The sequence below is a fragment of the Alosa pseudoharengus genome, unplaced genomic scaffold (assembly GCF_046254945.1).
Source record: "Alosa pseudoharengus isolate Yale_2024_CS ecotype anadromous, Long Island Sound unplaced genomic scaffold, YU_APseudo_1.1 YU_APseudo_1.1_scf_21, whole genome shotgun sequence".
Taxonomy (NCBI): Eukaryota; Metazoa; Chordata; class Actinopteri; order Clupeiformes; family Clupeidae; genus Alosa; species Alosa pseudoharengus.
Window position 1 is genome coordinate 31,440,668 of NW_027468674.1, and position 19,350 is coordinate 31,460,017.

The 19,350-nt window shown below is 42.9% G+C and overlaps 2 protein-coding genes across 2 annotated transcripts in view; both read left to right on the top strand.

Moving 5' to 3' along the window:
* The first annotated feature begins 619 nt into the window (after nt 1-619).
* On the top strand, nt 620-10,387 carry telo2 (TEL2, telomere maintenance 2, homolog (S. cerevisiae)). The gene is made up of 21 exons (XM_076298623.1): nt 620-801; nt 1,025-1,344; nt 1,509-1,786; nt 1,909-1,977; nt 2,149-2,296; nt 2,444-2,546; nt 3,665-3,733; nt 3,826-3,967; nt 4,085-4,221; nt 4,581-4,651; nt 4,758-4,871; nt 5,110-5,198; nt 5,332-5,423; nt 5,574-5,690; nt 5,781-5,852; nt 6,126-6,290; nt 6,407-6,498; nt 9,550-9,649; nt 9,755-9,819; nt 9,903-10,018; nt 10,118-10,387. Exons 2-21 carry the CDS (start codon nt 1,037-1,039, stop codon nt 10,225-10,227), a joined length of 2,457 nt encoding a protein of 818 aa, XP_076154738.1. The 5' UTR covers nt 620-801; nt 1,025-1,036; the 3' UTR covers nt 10,228-10,387.
* A 687-nt stretch (nt 10,388-11,074) lies between these two features.
* Nucleotides 11,075-19,350, top strand: part of ift140 (intraflagellar transport 140 homolog (Chlamydomonas)) — a 31,764-nt gene continuing 23,488 nt past the window's right edge. The window contains exons 1-11 of the mRNA XM_076298627.1: nt 11,075-11,183; nt 12,046-12,194; nt 12,878-13,102; nt 13,433-13,554; nt 13,671-13,801; nt 13,915-14,090; nt 16,734-16,825; nt 17,360-17,466; nt 17,558-17,697; nt 18,155-18,358; nt 18,943-19,015. Coding sequence (XP_076154742.1) covers nt 12,048-12,194; nt 12,878-13,102; nt 13,433-13,554; nt 13,671-13,801; nt 13,915-14,090; nt 16,734-16,825; nt 17,360-17,466; nt 17,558-17,697; nt 18,155-18,358; nt 18,943-19,015 — 1,417 coding nt within the window. The 5' untranslated portion in view covers nt 11,075-11,183; nt 12,046-12,047. The remainder of the gene's footprint in view (nt 11,184-12,045; nt 12,195-12,877; nt 13,103-13,432; nt 13,555-13,670; nt 13,802-13,914; nt 14,091-16,733; nt 16,826-17,359; nt 17,467-17,557; nt 17,698-18,154; nt 18,359-18,942; nt 19,016-19,350) is intronic.

The following is a 19,350-nucleotide window of genomic DNA, read 5'->3' on the forward strand; positions in this document are numbered from 1 at the left end:
TTCTATTTGCATATGCACAACTTTTTTTTCCCATGGTAAGGATGACCTTTGCATGGAATTGCCCTCAAATCATGAGAGTGGTCATTATGTTCAGTATTAGTAATAATAAATAGTAGTAGGCCTATTATTCATATTAAATAGCCTATCTCTTCTGTTATTTTACATATTTCATTTTCACATGTAGGCCTACATGTATTTTTACATATACATTTTTTTACATGTAACTGTAAAGAAGAAACATTTGAATAATAATAATAAAGCCTGATAATAAAACTTACAGAAAGAAAAGAAAGCACAAGTAGAGGACTTAAAGTGGCTTTTTTGGCAGCCGCTCATCGTTTCCATAGACGGTAAAATACGATTTGCGCGGGCGGGGAGTCACATCAAAAATAGTCCCACAAGGAAACTTGCAACACCTGCTGCTCACTTCTCTGCATATCAACACAGCGGGATCAGACAAATGAAATAAAATTGTGTAAAATTCATCAATGAGACTTTGATCATCAATTTGATTCAAATGTCTATTCATTAATATTATTGTAGTTTTGATTATATATTTTGCCTAGGATTTGTTGTTCTCATAGGTTTCGGTTTCAGAACGGCTTCAGTTTTTAGAACACCATGTGATGGCGGCGCACTGTCCGTACCATACATACAACGTTACATGTTGATGTTCTCTTGAATGAACATTGATTAGATTCATGAGAAGGGGCTTGGATGTAAAACGTACTATTCACATAACATGGAATGCCCTAGATGCAGTTGGTCCAGTATATGAGGAAATACATGAAGTGAATTCAGGTCAGCACAAAACTCATGTTAGCTAACGCTAGCTAGCTTTCTGTGGTGCACTAGGTTTGTGTGCCTTGAGGCTTGAGCTCATGTGTATGTCAGTCATTTAAGATAGCTTGCAAACCCATTTAATTTACCGTTTCAGGCAAGCCAGAGGCTGAGGAACTCATCTTTAACTGTCGCTTGCTTGTCAGTCCCTCTAACGTTACCATTTAAATTCTCACCCTTGCAGATTGTCACAAGCATGGAGGCGGAGGTCCGATTGGAGATCACTCAGTACGTACGAACTGTGACATTATCACGGGAAGCAGGAAAGGTCTTTGATGCACTGCGAGTACTGTTCGGCTACCTAGATGACAGTTGCAGTGTCAGGGCAGAGTTCTGCCGGGTTTTCTACACACCCTTACTACAGGGTTTGGTGAATGGACTTAATTCTGACTGGTTCCATAAATTGCCAGGGCCACAACGGACTGAACTGTGGGATAACTTTTTCCTTCGTGGTCCTCCTGATCAAGCTCTGCTGACACTTCTGGATGCCATTACCTCAAGCGAGTAAGTGTTTTGTGTATTGCTGACAATAAAGAAATGCTTATGTCTGATGTGTTGGCATGAACTGTGTTCATGTTTGCTTTTATTTGAATACATGGGCCGACAAGGTTTTACACTGGTGCCTCTCTGAAATTGATAGAGTAATGCAATATAATGGTGTGCTTCAGACCCAGCGCAGGTCTTGAGCATTTGGTGTACGTGCTGGAGCAGTTTCTGAGCACAGGGCGCCTAGAGGTCCTGCTATGGTCACGATGTGAGGGTAAAGGCATGGCGGACTCACTACAGGTCAGAGAGGTGCTGCTGGGCAGACTGGTGGGGCTCCCATCTCTCACCGCCAACAAACTCCAAACAAAAACACCCCCAGCATTCATGCCACAGCAGTATTGCACCCACCTGGCCAACACTATCCTCAGTGTCCTGGAGAAAACCTGCAAGGCCCTGAGAGGTAGCTATGGCTCTGCACATAGTGTGCATTCTTTAATATTATTATCTAAGACGTTATGCTGTAGTCTGCTATTGGTTCTTCAACTCAACATAGACTGGGTGTTTGCGTTTGTGTCTATACAGGTGGGCAGGACTGCTCTTTGGGTTTTGTGGGTCAGGTTTTGGGAAAGGCATGTGCACAGGGTCATACAGGTGAGTCCCCCCCTCCCCTCTTTGTTGTGTGGTGTGTATGTGTCTGTATTCATATGTCAAGAAATATATTTCATTTCCCATCTGGTCTGAATGGAGTTCAACTCTTGCACATAGTTTTGTGATGGGCTGTATCCACAATGAAAATGTGTGTGTGTGTGTGTGTGTCAACAGCATTGGTCTTCCGGACGCTGGCCCCCCGTCTAAGTGCTCACACACTCTCTGATGCTCTGTGGCGGCGAGTGAGCGCCAAGCTGCTGGAGAATATTCCAGATCGCTGGATGGAAGCCGTGGTCACAGGACTTGTGCAAGCAGTCAATGGGTGGGTGTGTGTGTCCTTGTGTCTGTCTGTGTGTGTGTGTGTATGTGTGTGTGTCCTTGTGTCTGTCTGTGTGTGTGTGTGTATGTGTGTGTGTGTGTCTTTGTCTCTGTGTAAGCATAACAGTTGTAATGTTGTCATCTGCAACAGCCCTGAAACCCTGTCCAGGATTATAGGCAACATAGTGCTAAAGAATCCAAAGGCGCGGTTTGTTATCACTCACAAATTCCTGCTGCTGCAGTACCATCACAAGGTGGGTAGTAATATGCACTTTATAAATGATCTCAAGCAGCCCGTTTCAGTGAGTACGTTTACATGGACATTAATATTCCGATATTAACCGGGTTAAGACCATATTCAGAATAAGACACTGCCATGTAAACAGCATATTCTGATTCCCTTAACCGGAATAATATTGTATTCAGAATAAGACACTGCCATGTAAACAGCATATTCTGATTCCCTTAACCGGAATAATATTGTATTCAGAATAAGACACTGACATGTAAACAGCATATTCTGATTGCCTTAACCGGAATAATATTGTATTCAGAATAAGACACTGCCATGTAAACAGCATATTCTGATTGCCTTAACCGGAATAATATTGTATTCAGAATAAGACACTGCCATGTAAACAGCATATTCTGATTGCCTTAACCGGAATAATATTGTATTCAGAATAAGACACTGCCATGTAAACAGCATATTCTGATTGCCTTAACTGGGATAAGATTATATTCAGAATAAGCATAATCAAAGTAAGGTATGTGGATCAGGGTGCAGTCGTGGCCTACTGGTTAGGGCTTCGGCTTGGAACCGAAGGGTTGCCGGTTCGATCCCCGACCAATGGGAACGGCTGAAGTGCCCTTGAGCAAGGCACCTAACCCCTCACTACTCCCCGAGCGCCGCTGTAGCAAGGCAGCTCACTGCTCCGGGTTAGTGTGTGCTTCACCTCACTGTGTGTTCACTGTGTGCTCTGTGTGTTCACTAATTCACGGATGGGATAAATGCAGAGACCAAATTCCGCTACACTTTTGCGACGAGGAAGAAATGCAAAAGACAGCATAGTAGCCACATAAGTGGCAGTATAGCCTAAGAAGTGATAAGGTTACTAACATTCAGTGAAGGAACGTTTAAAACTTTGATAAAGTCGTTATTAATCAGAATATGCTGCGTGGCATGTAAACAGGAATATGACCGGAATATTCTATTAACAACTCATATAGACACCATATTCGCAATATTGTCTTATTCTGAATAAGGTCAATACTCAAAGTATGAATGTCCATGTAAATGTAGTCAGTGTCACTTGTGGACCGCATTCGATAGAATTCTCAAATCTGTCTCCATTCCATTCTGTTCTTCCAGGATTGTGTGTTGAGGACTTTGCTAGGTTATCTAGCTCAGGATGATGAGCGTCGACCTCTTCTTGCACAGGTATTGGGTTCACGTGAGTGCATATCTGTATGGTTCAGTATTATTCCCACGTCGTGCACAATCTAACCGTGCGAGGATGTGCTTGTGTGCAGGCGCTGCGGGCGCTGTGTCAGGCGTGGAGTAACAGCAGTGCGGTCAAGCACACCACAGTCGAGCAGCAGCTGTATGTCAGCAAAGCTCTGCTGCTGTCTTTGAGTCTGCTGAGACCTCCGGAGATAGAGCAGCAACAAGAGGGTAACAAACATTGACATGCAAAGATGTACATACACACACACCCACACACACAAACACATAATATGCAGTAGTAGTATAAGTTTAAGTTTAAGTGTATATGTCTTTGTCTGTGTTCAGTGCTTCGGCAGTGCATGTTGAGTGGTATGCAGTGCCATTTGGACAGCACTGTGCTGCGTGTGCGCAGGATCGGAATGGTGGTGGGAGAGTCCATCAGTCAACACATGGACACAGCCACCGCACGCCTCTCCTTTCAGGTGACCCGCATAAGTACAGACATACACCGGTCATCTGAAATGGTCACACATTGGGAAATGAATTAGCCAGATGGTGTGCTACTAATATCAGCCAATGCTGTCTCTGTGTAGTTGTTAATTGATAAGTGGTGACAATAATACCAGTAATCATAAGTCTGTTTTTGCGTTTTGCTTCCCATTAATTGATGAAATAGTCCTACTTAGACTGGTTGAGCCTAGCAGATTATATGTGGAAATTGCCTTTACTTAACCTCTTTTAGGTACCAGAGACATTTAGGTCTTTGGGTATTTAGAATGTACAGTGTGTCTAAATGTGTGATGAAGATTCTGAAATGTTTTTGTATGTCTGTGGATAACAGTATGAGCATGACGATGAGACCAGAGACCTTCTAGAAATAATGAAGCCAGCAGAAATTAAACCAGAACCCAGGTAGACTCAATAAACACATTTCAACATATTAACAACACCATACAGAATTGGGTTAAATTCTTGGTTTTATTGTGTAACACTGGTTGTGACTTTCATGTTTTTGCAGTCCTGAGCCAGAGATAGATGTGAGGAGTAGTCCTGAGCCAGGAGTGGATATGAGGAGTTTGTCACCTCCACACCCCTCTAATGCTGCAGCACCGCCAGACTTAGATCTGGATAGGTAAGTCACTGTGTGTTTGTACAGCTCTATACTCTGGATTGGCAGTTACTATAAGGGTGGCGATACATAAAATAAACCAGTTCCAGGGTCTTTCAGTTTCCTCTGTACTGCTTGGTTTGTTTTCATCTCATTCGTTCTCTCTCTCCCTTCTGTGTCGGCAACAAACTGGAGAACAGTCTTCTCTGTAAAAAGATTGAAGTTTTCGTAATAATTAGAGAAACAATGTTCTCTTTTTCAGTGATGATGAGCTGACCCCTTATGACATGTCAGCTGATGAGGTGCAGCAGAAGTGTTCTCCGCCCCGCTATCTTCGCGACTGCCTGGACGGTGAGTTCACTTAATGATTACTTTAGCCATTATGTGCTTAATTCGACAGCAAGTTAGTTTTGTATCATTGTCTCAGATATGCGTCACTGTTGTATCATATGATTGAACTGGATGTGTGTGGATTTGTTTGCAGGTTTGCTGACCTCTGAGGACCCCGAGCGTGTGAGTGCGTGCTTACAGGCCACAGATGGCCTTGTGAGAAGGCACATAAGCACCACAAAAGAGGTCAGATCAAAAGACAACTCATAAATGAGAATACAATATCAATAAGTGTATAATGAGAACAAATGAATAAGTGGACGACCAAAAGCAATACCAGTTCTTTGATTGTGGTTGAGTTATGACAGTAGAATATAATGTTTGTCATTCCTGTAGGTCAGTGTGGAGTTCAGTAAGGTGCTGTTGCACATGGAAGACAAGTACAGCAACCCCAACTTCCTCTTTCATCGCCAGAGAGCCATGGTGGCTCTCGCTGTTACTGACCCTATACCTGTAAGTTAGCTTCCATAACACATGCTACGTCTCCATGCACACATCTCCTGCTGGGCATATCGGTTGGACCTCTCTCTTTCCTGTCTCTAGGTGTCAGAGTACCTAACCACAGAGTTCTACTCACTCAACTACAACCTGCGCCAACGCCTGGATATGCTAGAGGTCAGATAGCACCACTAATAGGCAGTCTGAGTCTACAGTTATACATTAGTATTTTATATTTTGTCTACATGGAGATCAAGACTTGTCAACATGTACAAGTCATGTGAACATGTATAAGTGTATTGATGTTCATAACAAAGGTCAATACAATTGTGGTTATGTGGACTATGTGGTAGATCAAATGTTCAACTCAATAGGTAAATGTTTATAAATGAAAAAGCAGAAATCCCTTTTTGACAGAATGAAATGAAATGAACTTGTTTCTTTTAACAGGTGATTGCTCTGGCTGCCCAGGAGTTGTCTCGGCCAGTCTCTAGCAAGAGTGTGGCCACTTCTGCTGTCTCTCTGGTGACTCCACTGGAGCCCAGTAATGACCTGAAGCACTGGAGGCAGGTGGTGGAGGAGCGCATCAAAAGTAAAACCAGACGATTCTGTAAGGTAAGTGTGTGTGTGTGTGTGTGTGTGTGTCTGTCTGCCTGTGTTGTCTGTGTTTCTCTTTCTCTCTGTATGTGTTTATTGTGTTTTGTCACTGATCCATTTTGTGTTTTCTACAGGGCCCATCTCAACCACCACCTAAAGCGACCCCAAACCTCTATGCTCCTGTTGCTGGCTACTTCTTCTTTCCACTGCTCAAGAGCTATGACCGGTGTGTGTGACTGGGAGTGAGACCTTTTTAATTCATATGTGGATGTATAGGGGACTTTCATCTTCTGTATCAGAATCATTGCTTTATTGCCAAGCATGTTGACACAAACAAGTAATTGGTCTCCAGCTGTTGATGTCTCTCAAACAGGGGCCCGTTTCTCAAAAGCATAGTTGCTAACTATGATAGGAACTACCTTGGTAGAGTCACTGCCAAATGTGAGTCCGTAGATTTGAGTTGCACATGCACAAACACCTAAGCTTCATAGTGTCACAAATCACGTTTTTAATACAAGGATACAAGGAAGTTTATTGTCACATGCATATAGTTACTGGATGTAAGAAATGCAGTGAAATTATGTCTGGTGTCAGCCTATTTGTGCATTTATGGGAGGGGTAAAAAGTGCAGTAGAAGAGGGGTTTAGTAGATTAAGTGGCAAGGGCTGCATAAGAAAGGTGGGGGAGGATTGGGATTGGGGGGGGGGCACCAACAAGGAGCACCCAAGAGCAACAGGGGAAAGGAAAACTCCCTTACCAAGGAAGAAACCTTGGGCAGATCCACGGCTCAAGGGGCTAACCCAACTGCCAGGGGTCTTGGTGTGTGTGTTGGGGGGATGACAAGGGAGATGGGATAGTGTGCTGTGTATGTGGGGAGAGGGCAGTGTGCAATATGTGTGTTGGAGAAGCTTCCTCATGAGACAATGTGGGGATGTGTGTTGGAGAAGCTTCCTGATGAAATAATGTGCTGTGTATGTAGGGGAGGGGGGGGGGGAGGCAGTGTACTGCAAGTATGGTGAAGGGACTTACTATTGCAAGCAGAGTACTGTATGATGTATGTGAGTGATGACAGTGAAGATGTGTGTGTGGGCGGGAGGGGAGTGGAGCAGTGACTGTGTGTGTGTGTGTGTAGTGTGTAGTGTGTGTCTGGGTAGGTGGGGGAAGTGTGCTGTAAGTATGTAGAGGATGTGTGTTGGAGAAGATCCTGAAGACAATGTGCTGTGTATGTAGGGGGGGGGGGGGCAGTGTGCAGCAAGTATGTAGAGGAGGCTTACTGTAGCAAGCAGTGTGCTGTATGTATGTGAGGTGAAGACAGAGATGATGTAAGTGTGTGTGTTTTGTGTGTGTGTGTTGGGGGTGGGGGGGGCAGAAAGGCTAGGCAATCAAGGACATGGGTAGATAGATGGAGGAGAAATCAAAATTAATAAATAAAAAGTTCTATGGAGATGTGCAAAAGTTGGAGAAAGTCAGATGTGTGTGTGTGTGTGTGTTTTGATGTGTGATGAAATAAGAAAATACATAAATAAAAGGTCTGTAGCATAGGGAGAGGGATGTAAAAGTTCTAAAAGTCATGTAGGTGTGTGTGTGTGTGGGGGGGGGGGTCATGAGTGCTGAGGAGTGAATGAGTGCAAAGTCAGTATAGTGCGAGTTCAGAGTTGGGAAATGTTTGAGAGTGCTGAGGAGTGAATGTGTGCAAAGTCAGTATAGTGTTGAGTTCAGAGTTCGGATGGCCTGGGGATAAAAACTTCTCCTTAGTCTCTCATTTCTGGCTTTGTGACTACATAGGCCTCTTCTTGATTTCAGCGGTAGGAATAATCCATTGTTAGGATGAGAAGAGTCCTTCAGAATCTTTTGGGCTCTTAGGAGTACTCTTCTGGAATAGATATCTTGTAGAGCAGGGAGTTGAGTTCTTATAGTACGTTCAGCTGAGCGCACTACTCTCTGCAGAGTACTACAATCTCTAACTGTGGAGTTCCCATACCAGGTGATGATGCTACCAGTTAGAACACTCTCAACTGCTGAAGTGTAGAAGGCCTTAATGATGAATGTAGAAACTTTGAATTTCCTTAGCTGATGAAGGAAGTAGAGTCGTTGTCTGGACTTCTTCAGAACATATTAAGTGTTAACAGTCCATGTTAAGTCTTCAGTAATGTGGACACCAAGGTATTTAAAACTTGTGACTCTCTCTACAGGTTGCCCGCTGATCATTAGTGGGGTGTAACTGTAGTTCTGCTGCTGCCTTCTGTAATCCACTACCATTTCCTTGGTTTTATTGACATTCAGTGTCAAGCTGTTAGATTGACACCACTGTGCCACCTCATCAACCTGATCCAAGTAGAGCTGTTCATTGTTGTTACTAATCAGGCCCAAGATCACTGTGTCATCTGCAAACTTGATGATGGAGGTATGACTACTGTTGGCCTTGCAGTCATGTGTGTAGATGTTGTACAGCAGTGGACTCAAAACACAGCCTTGGGGAGCACCAGTGCTGATGGTTAATGTGTCAGATGCCAGACCCCCCACTCTAACCACTTGAGAACGGTTGGTGAGAAAGTCAAATATCCAGTGACACAGGGTGGTGTTCAGTCCTAAGGCCTTCATCTTTGTGACCAAGGTGAGAGGTACTATCGTGTTGAATGCTGAACTAAAGTCAATGAACAGCATCCTCACATAATTCCCATTCCCCTCCTCCAGGTGAGTATGGGTGGTGTGCATGAGGTTTGAGATGACATCCTCTGTAGACCTGTTGGCTCTGTAAGCAAATTGGAGGGGGTCGAAGGAGGCAGGGAGGGATGAGCAGATAATGTTTTTCACAAGCTTCTCAAAACACTCCATCACTGTAGACGTCAGGGCTACTGGGCGGTAGTCATTCAGACATGATGGACATGATTTTGTGACCGAAATACGACCGCACATCAACACTGTATTTCTGTATCGTTTACGTGTGACTCAAATATGGTCAACTCACATTTGGCAGTGAAGCTATCACGGAAGACACATCGTAGTAACTATGCTTCTGGGAAATGGAACCCAGTATAGTAAAGATGTATCTATATAACATACAACATAATATAGACAATATAGACATAACGTTTAAGCAATATACAATACAGTATAGATAATGTGGACCGTAAACAACATACAGAAAATGTACATATTATTTACAGACAGGACACACATGGCTAATAATAGTAAGTTGTCTTCACTCTCATGTTTAATATGCTTTGGTGAGGCATTTCAACTGGTCAATAACACTATTTAATGATTGCGTTTACAGGCCACAGGTAACCTTTGACCTGATGGGGAGTGACCACCTGGTGCTTGCACAGCTGCTTAGCACTCTGGGCCTGCTTATGCATCTAGCCATTCATGCACCGGTGTGTACACACCTGCACACACACACAGACGCTCTTAAATCATACACAACAAGCTCTTCCTTACCCAAAGTGGTTGAACAATTCTCTTTTTGGTTTGGTGTGTAGGTGGCCACTCAGATGGGAAAGGCCCTGCTGGACTTTGTGTGGGCATTACGTTTCCACTTTGACCAGTGAGTAGTTAGCACAAATGCCTAGTGATGAAAATGAAAATGTTTCGTTTGGCTAATGCTATTTGTGTCTTTGTCTTTCTGAGGTCTGTGAGGCGTGGTGTGTTGATGTGTGTGTGCGCTGTGTTCTTGGCTATGCCGAGTCAGAGTCTCCTACAAGAACTGAGTGAAGACCTAATGGACACAAGAGCTTGGCTAGCAGGTTTGTACAAGAAAACACACTAGCAACTTAGAAATGCTGTACATATAGCTATGTGATGTCTAGTATCAATGTGATCATATGTGTGTGTGTGCATTGTAGATGTGGCAGAGACGGACGTAGATGCTGATTGTCGGAACTTGGCAGTACAGTGCCTGGTTCTACAGGAGAGGAGCTTGAAGAAAGAACTCAACCCAGAAACACACAAATAATTATCAACAGAGTATTGACTTGGATTCAGATATAACATAACATAATGGTTTGCTTTATAGGGACTTTGTGGGAAAACTCTTCTTGCTCATGCTAAGGATATGTCCATATCATGAAATGTATTCAGGTATGAATGAAAATAAATAAATATGACTTTTTTTTTTAAGAAACAATGCTCTTTGTTTTCCTTCTACAATTATGTTTTTATTATAGTGCTCTCCATACTACACAACAGGGCAGTCATCAAGAGGAAAAACACAGATCAGACATTGTTTATGGTAGCTCATATAAAGCAGGACGTTGTTTACTTACTGTATCTGTTGTACATTACTGATGATGACCTAGATCAGTGGTTCTCAATGCAAATGCATACAGGTTTATGAAATTGGCTAGAGGGCTATTTTTAAATGCACCAATGGCATAGTTTTAGATAGTAACAAAGTGGTTGTTAGAAAGTACCCTAATAGACTACAGGTCTATTATGTTGCTCAGTCAACATCGATGTGAGCTTATGCCTAGTGAGCATACGCCTATCGCTGTGGTCTCAGGTTTATGAACACTGTATGGGAAAAAAATATGGGCATAAGAATGACTTCCTCTGTTATAGCCTTTAAAGTGTAGATGGGCGTCTAACAAGATTATTGTGTCTCATCCTCTGTAAACGGGTATAAATGATGCAACAGGTGGATTAACCTGAATGTGTGCCCTGCAAAGGCCAAATTTAATCTAAAGATGTTTATCAGGCCAGTGTGAACGAAAAGCAATTCGGATCATATTCGGAAGCACTCGTGTCTCCGCCCTTCATGAGAGCCTCGAAGAATCGGTTGTCTGGGTTACTGAAAACGACGCTTCACGTACAGCCGTGTGAAAACCTAAACATTGTTGTCTAACAAGCTACATTTTCTATGCAGGCTACATTTCCGACTGTTTTATCCAAGGAACGACGAAGTTTTTTCAGGTATGTTGAATTTCCACTATATGAGTAATCGAATGATAACTCCATACAACGGCACACGAGCAGTACTTATTTGACCAGGCCTTACAGACAGACTGATGGATTAGCTAGCTTGCGATGCTAACGTTACCTTCTTGCTAACTAGCTGAATATGAGTGCTGCATGCGAGCATTCTTAATTACTGGCTAGCTAACACTTCTAGCGTCACTTTAGCTAATTAGCTGGGTAGATATGATATATTTTATTTTTACTTAACTAACAAGTTCAATTTGTTGGGCGAGTTAAACTCAGCAAGCGAGACACGAACACTTAACGTTAGCGGTCCATCTCCATATGGGTTTTTTTGGTACGTCAAACTTCTAGATCTAGTTCTATCAGATGTTAAGATGGATTTGACCTTTGCTGTAACTAATTCCATTCCACCAAAAGATATTGCATTAAAATGGGGTTAGCACATTTCAGTATCCACCCAATAGTTTGCCAATAAAGCTTCTAACATTAGTCAATAAGTTACACTAGTTCTGCCAAACGTTAACATTAATTTTCTATGAACTAAAAAGGCAAATCATGACAGTTAACGTTACATTCTACTCACCGTCAAATTGACCTGTTGATGTGCTTGCTGTCTGTGGTAACTAGGCTTCATGTACTTGATAACGTAGTCACTTGATAGTTGTAATACATTGAATAACGTTTCTTGGTTGCTGTTAGATGGCTAATTGATTTGGCTGCTCTCCTAAACTAACGAATCCATCTAGCGTCATTTGTGACAGTACGAATTAATTCAAATGCTACGTTTACTCGACACAGTAATAATGATATAGATACGGAGTCGTTTACATCTCCTTATTAATATCTCTTGTAGAGATGGCGGTATATTTTGACCACCGGATCGAGGCTCCGGAGAACAGTGGAACACCTTTCCTCATCGCTTGGCACTCCACCCAACCTGTGCTTGCGGTAGGATCCATCAGTCCTGTCACCGGAGGCAGCGTCAGCCTCTACCATCAGCATGTAAGTAGAATATATGCCCAAATTGGCCACAGTGGCTGATGATAAAGGCCACACACCCTTGAAATCTTTATGTGGCAGGGTTCCCACGGGTCATGGAATCTTGGAAAGTCTATTCTAGATAGGCCTATAGAAAGTCAGGGATTTTTAAGATTTGGGGGCAAAATAATGAAATATCAGGGAATTTTCTTGTAGCAGTTTAAAATGTACTTGCCAAAATACATAAATACAAATACATTTCCACTCATAATTGGTGTATATCTGATTATTAGCTTTACTGCTTGCTTGAATAGTTGTGGTTAGCCCAACTTTGTTTATTCAATGCACATTTATTCACCTCCCGCTCTAAAAAAATATGCTACTGTTCTGAAATCTTTGGTCTGTATATTGTACCCTTCATTATATAGTAGGTCATGGTAATATTTTTTTTGTCAGGGAAATGTCATGGAATTTAACATTTAACTTAGAGTGGGAACCCTGATGAGGTTATTGACAGTTTTACTAATCTCTCTCTCTCTCTCTCGCTCTCTCTGTGTGTGTGTGTGTGTGTGTGTGTGTGTGTGTGTGTGTGTGTGTGTGTGTGGTGTGTGTGTGTGTGTGTGTGTGGTGTGTGTGTGTGTGTGTGTGTGTGTGTGTGTGTGTGTGCGTGTGTGTGTGTGCGCCCGCGCGCGTGTGTGTGTGTGTAGGGTGATCATGTCGAACTGTGTAGAATTGAGCGAAGCTGCAGCCCATCCGTGTTGAGCTGGCATCCCAGCAAGCCTGTGCTGTGTGTGGGATGGGAGAGCGGAGAGGTGGTGCTGCTGGCACACCCCACAGGTGAAACCACTCCTCTGTCCAGCAACACACACACTGCCTGCATCACACTCTTGGAGTGGAGCCACAGTGGAGGAAGACTGGTCACAGGTGATCAGGTCAGTACACTACACACACACACACACACACACACACACATTCACACACTCACTCATTCACTCACTCACTCATTCCCTCTTTTTGCCCTTTGCTATTAGTAGTGCACCTATTACTGGGACCTCAGTGCTGTGGAAATTTGTAAACAGGGAGTGGGCACTGCAGGTGCAGCTCTTTCAAACAGCCAGTACCAAAAGACTATCGTAACACAAGTCTCGTTTGGCTTTTAAATTATTTCTACATGTCATTCTTGTGTGTCTCTCTGTGTGTGTGTGTGTGTGTGTGTGTGTGTGTGTGTGTGTGCATATGCATATGCATATGTTTGTATGTAGGCTGGTGTGCTGGCTCTATGGAAGGTAGATGCCAGAGGCAGATTTCAGGGGACGCATATTGTAAAGCAGGACTATGGCAAGCCTCTCACCTGCTGTATTTACAGACCAACTGCACCCACAGAGTGAGTTCCCCGACACCCATCTAGATGTATGCGTTTAGTACACAACCTTCAGCAGGATTCCAAATAGTCACCACCAGCATGTGTGTGTGTGCGTGTGCGTGTGTGTGTGTGTGTAGAGATGTGGCTCTTCTGGCCCGTGCAGCAGTCAGTGGTGATGAGAATGCTCTAGACATGTTTAACTGGAAGAAGGCAGGAAGAGGATCTACACGACAGGACACACTTCAACTATACTGCAGCACAGCTGATGGTAAGTGTGACCCGCTATTGGCTGTTTTGTTGACCTTTCATGGATTGTAAGCAGTGTGTGTGTTTTTTTTATCTAACCATATGCCTTGTGTGTATGTGTTTTTGTCTCTGAAGGATGCGTTTACAGTGTTGATGAACGGGGACGCAGTGTGTGTGTGCTGACAGTAGAGGGCGCCGTGCAGAAGCTGGTGTATGTGGAGCGGAAGGCAGTGCTGGCTGTGGTCACAGACTCCCTCATGCTCTCACAGTTCAGTCTCATGCCAGATGGTAGCGCTCATGAGCTAAGCAAGGTGAGCATCCTTATTCCACATATTCAATATAGATTCAGGTGCTCGGGAACAAATTTATAAAACAAGACTACTGCAGCCTAGGGAATGATCATGTCACGCTCAGCTAAGCCACTAATCACAAACTACTGTATGTGTGGGAATGTGCCTAACATGATCAATTTCCTCAACGTACTCATCTCGGAGTATACCAGTTGGGTTTCAGTCCAACTTTTTAATGTGAATATTGACCATTCCAGTTGGAAGTCCTTAGTGGTAATGGGTGTCAAACTGGGTGGAAACAAACTCTTATTTTAGTACCTATGGCTGCCCGCATCAAATTCAAGTCTCTAATGCTTGCCTACAAAGTACAACCCCAAATCAGAAAAAGTTGACACATTGTGTAAAATGTGAATAAAAACAGAATGTAATCTGCAAATCTCTTAAACTCATATTTCGTTGCAAAAAGGACACATACACAACATATCAAATGTTGAAAATGACAAATTTGACTATTTCATGGAAATATGTTGATTTTGAATTTGATACCAGCAACATGTTTCGGGGGTAACAAAATGCTGGAAAAGTTGTGTAATGATGAAGACAACAAAAGGAGGAATGTTTCACAACTAATTACAGTAACTGGCAACACGATTGGGTATGAAAAAGAGCATCCCAGAGAAACAGGGTCACTTAGATAGTAAAGATGTAGAGGTATTCATCACTCTGTGTAAACCTGTGTGCACAAATGATGAAACAATGTCATTTTAATGCTTCTTAACATGAAATTGTGAAGTATTTCGGGAGTTCATAATCCACAGGACATAATATTATTAAAACATTCAGAGAATCCAGAGAAATCTTTGCAAACAAGGGAAAGAGCTGAAAAACAATTTTGGATGGCCGTGATCTTTTGGACCTCAGATGGCACTGCATCAAAACCAGACCTGTTTCCAGACCTGTCATTGTATGGGCTCAGGAAAACCTCTGATAACCATTGTCTATGTGCACAGTTTGATACTCAATTCAAAAACTGCAGACAAAATTGTATTGAGACATGATTCAGAAAATACCACCAGTCTTATTTGGGCCTGAGCTTGTTTAAAATGGACTGAGGTAACGTGGAAAAAGGTCCTGTGGTTAGACCAATCAAAATTGGCCATTCTTTTTGGAAATCATGGACTCATCTGGGCTAAAGAGGAGAGGGCCTATCCAAGCATCCAACCTTTCCAACTTGTTTTGGTACTCAATTCGAAACCCAACATCTATGATGGTGTGGAGGTGCATTACTACCTACAGCATGGGCATTTTGCACATCTGGCAAGGCACAATCAATTCGGAATGATGTACAGAATATTTCAGGAAAACAATGGCAAAATGATTTCTGCACATATTTCAACAGTATTTTTCCATAGAGAAAGAGTCCAGGTGCTAAAATGGCCTGTCTGCAGTCCACACCTGTAAAATTAGGTGCATCATGGAATGAAAAACATGATTAAGAATACCTCATGCTGTTGAACAACAGAAATCCTATATCGGGCAGGAACGGGACAACATTTAATTCTCACAACTCGTCTTCTCAGTGAAGCAGCACAGTAGTAAACATTCCCTATCCCAACTTTTTTTGAAACATGTTGCTGACATGAAATTCAAAATGATCATATAGTTACCATGAAATTGTCAAGATTTTCATTTTCAACATTTGATACGTTGTCTACAGTATGTCCTTTTTGCTGCTAAATATATGTTTACAAGACTTAATGTATATTATCACATTTATTATCACATTTTGTTTTTATTTGCATTTTACATAACTTTTACATAATTTTTCTGATTTGGCATCGTAGTCTCCGGTTCTGCTCCCACCTACTTGAATGCCCTCATACAGGCATATGCTACCTCCTGAGACGAACAATGTCTGGCTCTGCCACCAGTACGCTCAGGCCAATCCAAACTTTTCTCATCTGTTGTTCCTCGTTAGTGGAACGCGCTACCAGTTCCTACTAGAGCAGGGGCATCCCTCTCCATCTTCAAAAACTCCTGAAGACCCAGCTCTTCAGAGAATATCTCCTCTCGTAGCACTACTTACAACTAGCCTTGCTAATTCTAGCACTTATCACCTGACTAGAACTGACACTTGACTGTATGTAAATAGCACTCACTGATGACTAACTTGTATTTATGCACTAACTTGTACTTATATTCTACCTTAATTGTCTACCATGTTGGGAGTCGCTTTTGTTAAAAGGTGTCAGCCAAATGTAATGTAATGGATGAAATGGGCTTACAATTTAAATTGAATTTGGAATTCATTTGCTGGAAGAGGGTAGATGAATTCCTGAGTTGCATAGTGTATAAAGCGACTACGTTTGATTTACATTAATTTTTGAAGCTTTGATCCCACAGCTCTTAACAACTCTTCCCTTCAGTAGGAGAGTGCACTTTTGTGATTCATGTAACACAACGGATGGAAACGCGCACAGCCTTGCATTTCCTTAACATGAATTTTCATGAATGCGCTGAAAATAGCTGTAAGAGTTAGGTGGAAACCCAGCTATTTATAAACCAGCCAGATGATGGTGTGTGTGTGTGTGTGTGTGTGTGTGTGTGTGTGTGTGTGTGTGTGTGTGTGTGTGTGTGTGTGTGTGTGTCTGTGTGTGCACACAGGTGAAACTGAGTGGAAGGGGTGGTCAGAATATGGACATCCTGTGGACAGAGAGTGGCCTGCTGATCACAGCTGCAGGGGAACCCCTCATCAGGTGTGGTTCCACCCTCCGCCTCTCCCCTTTGACCCACTGCTCCTCTGGCTGAGATGTGATGAATTGTCTCCAGGATCACATTACTCACAGTTGGAGCTTTTAGGTCCTGTGTCCACCGATCACGTTTTTCGCACTTACAGTGCCCTCAATCTCATTTTCCAAGCGCTTCGTCAAGTGTTTATTGTTGCTAGGTTACAAAGTTTTGATTGGTTGTCGAGAGAGAATTGACATTGATGAGGCCAGCGCTGTTCTAAGTTGAACAGAAAAAAACGGTCAGCGCCGAGGGCTTTTTGCCACCGAGGGCGCTGAGCGCTGGGAACGCTGAACTTCATAGGATTTGTATAGAAAATAGCCGCGGTCGGCGCAAAAAACACGATTGGTGGACACAGGCCCTTATATGTGTGTCCATGGTTTGATTTCCTTCACTGCAGTGACTTGCAGGGGCTGGGCCAGGCTGTTTAAGATATCTGTTCTGATTACTTCAGGCACAGATGTTTTCCTTGCTTTCAGCCCTGATCTTTATGTACATTGCAGGCTATGGGATTTGGAGAAGGATGACAACTATATTCTGTCTTTGGAGGAGAACTTGGGTTTTGAGAAAGGAGAGCTGTTGAACTGTGTGTCTTACTGTCCAACTAAAGGTAAAAAACCTACACAAGCACAAGCAGATACATGCAAGTAGACATGCAGACTCCATACATTATATTGATATAGGTCTATTTTATTGATCAGAAATCCTGGCCGCTGGCACAAGTAAGGGCCGTGTGGCTTTCTGGCGGATGGTCACCACAGATAATGCCAAAGGAGACTCAACAACTCAGTGGAAACTGCAGACGCCCACAGAGGTGGAAGGAAATGTCAGTCAGCTGCAGGTACTGATTTCACACCATCCAGAACAGCACAGTAACCCTATTCCCCTTATTCAGAACTGTCTCTTTTCTGTTCATTTAGTCACAGCTATTCCTGGAGGCCATCAGGTTAATTGGCTGTCTTCGTTTAACAAAGTGAAAAATCAGGATTATCTGAGTTCCAGATTACCTCACATCAGCCGCAAGATGTTGTTCTTTTGTTATGGGCACATGTTAGTTAGACACATTGTCCTTACCTAACCCAAAGACACAGAAATCCAAAGTTCTAAAAGTTTAGATTAAGTTAAATGACACAAAGCTTTGGTTCCTCACTCCTCATGAGAACTCCATTGAGTCCTTTCTCATTTCTCCGTCTGTTTTTGTCTTTTCTGTTTCCTTCTCTTCCAATCCCCTTAATCCCCTTCACCCCCCCATTCCCTCTTTCTTTCTCTCTCTGTCTCTTTCTTTCTCTTTGTCTCAGTGGGGCTCCAGTCTGTGGTTGCTGGCAGTGTGCACTGGCACCTCAGTGCAAATCCTGTCTGAGCAGCTCATGTGTTCCCACTTCAGCCAGCAGGTGGCAGCAGTTCAGCTCACGCCCAGCACCATCAGCCTGGCATACTTCAGCACTGACACACACCTCATGCTCCGGACAGATACACACGTCCGGGCAGTGCAGGTTGCCAAGGTAAATCAGTCACCACACGACCAGAGGATTATAGTAACTTAGTTTTTAACTCAGTGTTGTATCAAAGGCGTTATAGGATTTGGCATATACGTTTTAGACGTATATGAAATATGTGTTAGCAGAAACTTTTTAATTGACTTTGTTGTGGCATCACACCTGACAGCTGTTGAAGAAACAGCAAAAGAAGACAGGTGCCACCTGCCCTAAAACCATCGCCATCTTTAGAAACAGACCCTGTTAGGACTGGACCACTCTTTTCCCCCCCTATGGGTTCAGATAAATCTCTGAGGAAAAAGTCAAATGTACATGTATCCTTTCAAGCTTTCAAATGTATATGGGGTCACCAAGACCTTGATTCATGACCACACACTGCAGGTCAGAGTTTGATGTAAAACCCTATGGTCTAGTTTCCCATATGGTCTTGGACTTGGGCCTAATTCATGTGCAGGAAATTGGCATTAAATGTTTGGTTGTACATAACTTGTTATGTTTTTGGACATACGTCTCATTTAGATCAGAAATATTTAATTGGCATCCACAGTTTGTCATTTACTTTTTTTGTGTGATTGGAATAATTTCCACAGGATTCTGTAACAGTTTGGAATGGGAAATATGTGACGGTGTATGAACCTGCAGGACCAACTCTACGCAACACAGGTAAGAAATTCTGTAAACAGTACATGTTCCTCATTAAATGCATATTTACTATGCAAGTACATAGCATATAGCATAGCCTTGAGGGCAAGCTCACTATGTCGCTGTAAATCGCTACTTTAAACCACTGACAAGGCTCAAAATATCATTACACTTCTATGCTACTATAAAGAGGGTCCCTGTAGACAAGCCAAAGTATTTTTACCTTTGGAAGTGTTTGTGCAGTTGGTTCGTCCGGTCCCGCCATCTTGCAAGACTCCTTGGGAGATGGTCGCGGCCGGAAGTATATTCACAACACACCACAACACAACACAACACAACACAACACAACACAACAA